Below are 6,378 nucleotides of genomic sequence, written 5' to 3'. Positions count from 1 at the left end.
TGTTTATAAATAAATACATACCATTAGTCTGAGCTCTGTTGTGTCTAGTGACTGCCTATAATTGTACTCAAATATCACTACTGTGACCCTGTTAGACCAGCCTTCTTGTCTAATGCTGTGCAATGCAATGCAGTCCCCCTATAGTATGGTGTGATCAAATAATATCAACAGTGACACATGTAAGAGGTGTCTAGCCATATTTATTTACTATAACCATACCAACCAACAGAGTCTGTGTAATTAATCCTGAAGCGAAGCCACTCTGTTCATAGCTCCTCAATGCGCTCCTAGAAGAAAGACTGATCTTTTTACAAGTTCAAAGGATAATGTAGATTTAAAAATTCTGCAAACCTTTAATTGCGCTTTATTTTTTTATTGCGCTTTTTTTCGAGCGCAAACAAACAATTATAAGAAAAATTCAAATAGCTAATTTTCTTTTGCTGCTCTTTTAGAGTTTTATACAGTCATGATTTGTTATACTTCCCTTCAATGAAACTTAATACTATTATGGCTCTTGTGGAAGTTATGATTTAAACTGGAGCGTTGTTAGAATGTTTAAGGGGTTTTTAATTTTGGGCATTTTTGAAAGTGTTGGTATAATAATACCTTCCCAGAGCCTTCTTACGGTATTTGAAAACTCGATGCTTGAATATTGTTGTAATGTTAAGAACTAAATTCTAATTAGTTCTATGAATTATTGCGAAGAACCAGTTAATAAATTCTTGTTTTCAACATTTTATCGTGCAGAATTTATTTCAAATTGTTTATTTCACCAAATGTTTTCAACAAAGTAATAATTCTCGAGAAACGTAGCGATAAAGGTGTAAAATTGTATGTCTACTGAGCACAGTGCTAGGCGATACGCTGAAAATTGGAACCAAACTGAAACGAGAGAGAGAGTTAGCAAGTTCTCTTCTCATGAACTGCCTTGAATATAATATAGCGAGACGAAGGCTGCAGTCTTTGTTTTACCATGAGAACTAAATATCAAATACGCCTTTAGATGGCTAGACTAAAAGTAAAGTTTATGTCTCAATGTTGTTGAAACTCGTGACTTGACGACCGACATGTGATCAATTAAACGAGACGAATTGAATGTTTAAAAATATGGAGGTCAACTTGCTTGTTCGTTTCGGATCGTGTCAACGAAGGATAGCGTTCACAGCAGACTGTCTGTCGCCACATGTAACGAGAGTTCTTCAAATGCTTTCTAGAGGCGTTTTCTGGGGAAAGATTTTTCATGGAAAGATCATAATAGGGTTTAAAAGCAAAAAGTGTGTCTTTGTAAAACCGTACAAGGCATATGTAAATTGAACTAGTTTATCAGGCAACTATAATTCTCCATTTGAAAATAAGTATTTGTAATCATCAAGATCAAAGGTGGCAGCAGAATCTGCTGTTTGTACGATTGCGCCCGATTTTGTCATGTGAAATGATGTATATATCATGATCTGAGTGTGGTATTCAGTTCAGTTTTCCGTTTTGAACTTTTTTTTGTAATTTGGCTGAATTACAATTTTTTTGCAACATTGCGGCTATTTGCATTTACTGAGATCCTAATTTTGACGCAATGTTTTCCACCTTTGTCGTAGTGGATACTGATAACTGAATTGAGTATTTATTGAATTGAGTATCAGATGAAAAAGGTCATTATATATGGGCGGAGAATATCGAGTAGAAGAGCCCTTATTCACAAAATTTTGTTGTTTTTATTGCTATAGAGCTCAATTGCTTGTAGAAGGTTTGGTATTTTTCTTCTCCATTTTTTTCTATAATCAGTAGTTTTCAACCAAATGCGGTGTCAGATTTTTTCTACACTAAACAAATTATCAGAGAACCAGTTATCTTTCAACTCCAGAGAATTTTTTGTCAATTTTAAAAATAGTTTTGGGTTCTTCTGTTATGAATAGTTACGTTTCTACTGGATTTAAGGTATTTGCTTAGTGTTTGCTGTGATGTCAACCTGTAATGATGATACTGTATTTGAAACTTCCACTCCTTTCATGCGAGGTTTTGAAGAAATGAAACCTGATTTACAGATAGTTGTAAAGCTTTTGCGGCGAGATCGAAACGTTAGTTTTGCTATTGCTTGAGAGGAGTCAATCTTTTTGCAAATGTCAAAGTCTTCAGTTTTTGCCGTTTGGTTTTTCAAGTGCAGTCAGAGTGCTTTTACGATCGGTTTAGAACGCGACTAACTGTCCCAGTAATGAAGTTTTCTTTTTTAATCTTGCATGGACAGAATAAAAACAGAATTGATTAAAGTTGCAGACATGTTTTATTGCAGTTTTTTTCTACTTGATTTATTTCTTTCGCACGAAGTCTTGAGCAATTATCGCAGTTTTGTGTTTAATATGCGATATGTTTGTCTGACAACCTGATTGGCCGTTTTTCCCAGACTACTGAACTTTGAGTAACCTAAATTGCTCATTCAAGCAGCGAAACTAAATTGAATCTTGTTGACTACTTGAAGTCCATCAGAAGATTCGCTGAATTGGTTTCTTTTTATCAATAAATCATTGCAATGGTCAATAAAATAACATAAATTGAAGCACCTATCGAAATTTAATTTTACACCCCGGGATGAGACAGGCTATGAAATCAGACCTGCCTGTTGTTTCAGAGCAATTTGTCTGACCTTAGTGATCATTGATTGATTGCTCGATTATAGCCGTGTCCTTTAATTAAAATATTTGTTTTAGCAGTTTGACTTCCGATTTGATTTTTATTCTAGATAATTCTTATAAGCACAATGCTTTGTTTAAGTTTTTGGCAAGTATTTTAATACTTTTGACCTTTTTTATGCATTTTTGTCAGACGATTCTTTGTCTGACCGGTTCGACTTTTCCGCTAAGAAATGTGATAAATTGGTAAAGACCGAGATCCTTACTAAAATCGCAGTGTGCCATGCTCTGAAGTTGCTGACGAGGCTTAGATTAATGTGTAGAACTGGCTTGAGCTTAATCTAGCTCCTGCCGAAATCAACCACTCTTCAGTCGATGGAGCAGTTATATCTTGATTAGCGCTGGAAGCCTTTTGGCGGATTTACTTAGAGTTATCACATTACGTAGCAAGTGTCGAATTTCTCCAGTGGAGTTACTCTATTTTGTCACTTTGTAATGACCATGTATCAAGATTAGGGTTATAAGCGTGCTTGGGAATTCTTGAATTTTGTTCAAATTTGAATGTTTTTCATTTTCTGCAATTTCGCATCGCGACTCACATGAAAAATTAAGTGGTAATAATAGTAACGAAATTCATTTCTTCATCGCTAATTTCCACTGTTTGATTAACTAGTTTTCATCGTAAAAATTAGTTATGCAAACTGGAAAATTGTGACAAAATATTGTCACTCGTTTCCATAAAACGCCAATTTTGTTGAAATAGCTTTTTGGACATTTACCACGTAATACAGAGCAAATTCAAACAAGTGGGCAAGCAATTTATGAAAAATGAAGCATTTGGAGTTTTAATGCTCTACTTGGAATGATAAAGAAACTCCTGAGAAGTTCTGATTTTTGGGACAAAATTTATCCAGTGTCATTGTATTCATAACTTGAAACTGCAGAACCGTTTTATTGACCCAATCTTCTGATAAATCGATTAGTAAAACCGTTTTTCAGATTGACTTGCAAAATGAGTGCTGTAGTGAAACAACACATAAACCGCAAATTCAGTTTGCACGGGCTGATGCTGCAGGCAGATGCAAGCAAGTATTTGGCAGGTCTATTGACACCACTGAGGGACGATGCGCAGAAGACAGAGTGGCTGAAACGCATTCTGGACTGTGTGCTAAAGAGTACCCTCGAGTCCCCGATTGTGACCCGGGCACAGATTGAGTCGGCTGTGAACGAATGTACTACTGGAGACGACGAGGGAGATGAACAAATGATGTTACAAGTATGTAATTACTTGATGTGAAATTTCTGAGTTCTGAAAAATCTATGTTTGAAAAGAGCTATTAACAGTTAAGTTAAATGCCAAACACGGCTGTGTAGTCTAATGAAATCGATAATCTATCTAGGTATAATGTTCATTCTGTGGGACTGTTATATGCTCGTCATTTTTCCCAAAAATATCAGGAGACACTGCAGAGACCAAAGTACATATTCGAGAATCTGTGACCGTACATGATAACTCATATTTGCCTAGTTAGTATTTTTAGCCAAGTAGGGGTCAAATTCTTTTAAACCTGTAAGCATATTTTCCGTAAACATGTTGCAACCGTATTAATCAATGTTTCAGATAATACAGGCGTTTGAGTTTCCGCGGTTCTATTTCTCGGCTGAGCGGAAGAAATTTGTCAGCGCTGATGAATTGAAACTCGCACCCCCGACGTTATTTGACGCTCCAGAAGAAAAATCACAACTGTTCTGCTATCGATATGACGTCATCAAACAGAGACTATTACGCCACAAATTGTTCACGACTGTGGGGGCATACGGGAGTGGGGAAGCTAAAATGAAATTGCATACTGTTGAATACTTGTTAACATTGAAAAGCACACTTTCAGACGCTATAGCTCTGGGAATGGTTGTTCAGTTGAAAGATGGAAAGTATTTCTTGGAAGATCCCACGGGTGTGGTGCCCATTGACCTCTCAAGTTGCAGGTACCAATCGGGAATTTTCACAGAATCTTGCATAGTGTTAATTGAAGGAACTTTTGTCGAAGGAGTTTTGCGAGTAAAAGCGATCGGTCATCCGCCGATAGAGACGGCAGAAAATTCGAGACTCCAATTTGGCAACATCAACTTTTTCGGCGGCTCCCAGAAGATATGCGCTAAGTCTTCAGCAAAACTGAAACATCTTGAAGAACAGAATCCGAACGCGATGTTCGTGTTTTGTTCAGATATCTGGCTGGATAAGTCTGAAACAATTGAAAAACTGCGACTGATGTTTGTAGGTTTTGAGGATTGTGCTCCTGTTGCGTTTGTGTTTTGCGGAAACTTTCTATCAACATCCTACGGTAAACAGTCCTTTCAAAAATTGACAGAAGCTTTCAAAAAGTTTGCAAACCTATTGAACGATTTCAAGCCTTTACTTAAAGCTTCAAAGCTGATCCTAATTCCCGGACCTTCAGATTTGTGTTCGTCTGTAATTTATCCCAAATCAGCCTTTCCTGGAATTTTGAGGAAGCATTTTGCCAGCATACCCAATGTCATTTTCTCCACAAATCCGACCAGAATTCAGTATTGTACGCAAGAAATTGTAGTCATGCGAGAGGATTTGTTGCATAGGATGTTCAGAACAGCCGTTCATATTCCGCAAGTAGCAGTAAAAGAGATGCCAAGTCATCTCGTCAAATGTTTATTAGCCCAGGCTCATTTGTCTCCTTTACCTTTACACGTTAGCCCAGTCTATTGGGGTTTCGACTACACTATGAGGCTGTACCCGGTGCCCGATTTGCTGGTTTTGGCAGACAAGTTTGAAAGTTACAATCTGAAGAGTAACGGAGTTATTGCTATTAACCCTGGAAGTTTTTCAGCGCACGAAAAATTTGCCTTTAAGGTGTACATCCCGAGTACCAAAGACGTTGAAGAAAGTCGAATTGCAGATTAAGTTTGTGTGTGGAAATTTGTGACGCTTTTATGGTTAGAAATTTGTTTTGTGTTAACCTAATTTTTTTATTGATTTGTGGCTTGTTGATTTGTTTTATTGTATTTATTAATTGGTTGTCGCTAATTTGCTGAGCCTCAATAAGTGGCTCTATAACTGTGGTTTGATCTGATGGTTTCAAATATACACAAAATTGTTCCGGAATAATTTACTTTTTATGCGGACATGTTTTTTTGGCAACATATGTTTTTGGCCGACATGTTTTTTGGCAAACCTTTAGCTGCAAAACGATAGATAGCTTATGTCCGGGAAATTAGTTCGAAGTGTTTTGAGCCTAACACACTATAGCATTTCTTGAGAAATGGACTGTTTTCAGAGATTGTAGGACATAGAATTTTCCACAATACCATATTAGATATCCAATGCTGTAATGCCCAATTGGTCCCCTTTCATCTTAATTAGTTCGAAGAAAAAGCGTCGTTATCATACCAGCCATTTGGGACTATCATATGGAATTTGGATAGATGATTAATTGTAAGTTAAAACTTGATAACTATTGTCTTCTGGTTTTTCTGAGAAACTCTAATAAATCAGTCAGAAAGCGTTACGTGTAGTTCTCTATTTAAAAGAAACAAGTCTCAAATTTTTATTTTTTATTAGCCGCAAAGCAATAGGTGGGGTTAATATTGGCCATCTTAGTTTTTTTACAATTTAAAGAATTTGAATTGTATTGGGGCTTTTGGTCTTTTTCGTAGATCTGTTCACTTTGGTGATTTCCGAAATCAAATTGGTGGTGATTTTGGGCACACTGAAACTTGAAGTGGA

At 36.6% G+C, this 6,378-nt stretch overlaps 1 protein-coding gene across 1 annotated transcript; it reads left to right on the top strand.

Annotated features, from left to right (window-relative positions):
• Positions 1 to 3,624: 3,624 nt before the first annotated feature.
• LOC142342117 (DNA polymerase epsilon subunit 2-like) lies at positions 3,625 to 5,777 on the top strand. Its single transcript, XM_075393311.1, has 2 exons — positions 3,625 to 3,897; positions 4,243 to 5,777. The coding sequence occupies exons 1-2, from the start codon at positions 3,634 to 3,636 to the stop codon at positions 5,554 to 5,556; spliced, it is 1,578 nt and encodes a 525-aa protein (XP_075249426.1). The 5' UTR covers positions 3,625 to 3,633; the 3' UTR covers positions 5,557 to 5,777.
• The last annotated feature ends 601 nt before the right edge of the window (positions 5,778 to 6,378 follow it).

This window comes from Convolutriloba macropyga, chromosome 7 (genome assembly GCF_964194025.1).
Source record: "Convolutriloba macropyga chromosome 7, txConMacr16.3, whole genome shotgun sequence".
In the NCBI taxonomy this organism is placed as follows: Eukaryota; Metazoa; Xenacoelomorpha; order Acoela; family Convolutidae; genus Convolutriloba; species Convolutriloba macropyga.
The sequence above is the reverse complement of the archived record's forward strand: the minus strand, read 5'-3'. Positions and strand labels throughout refer to the sequence as shown.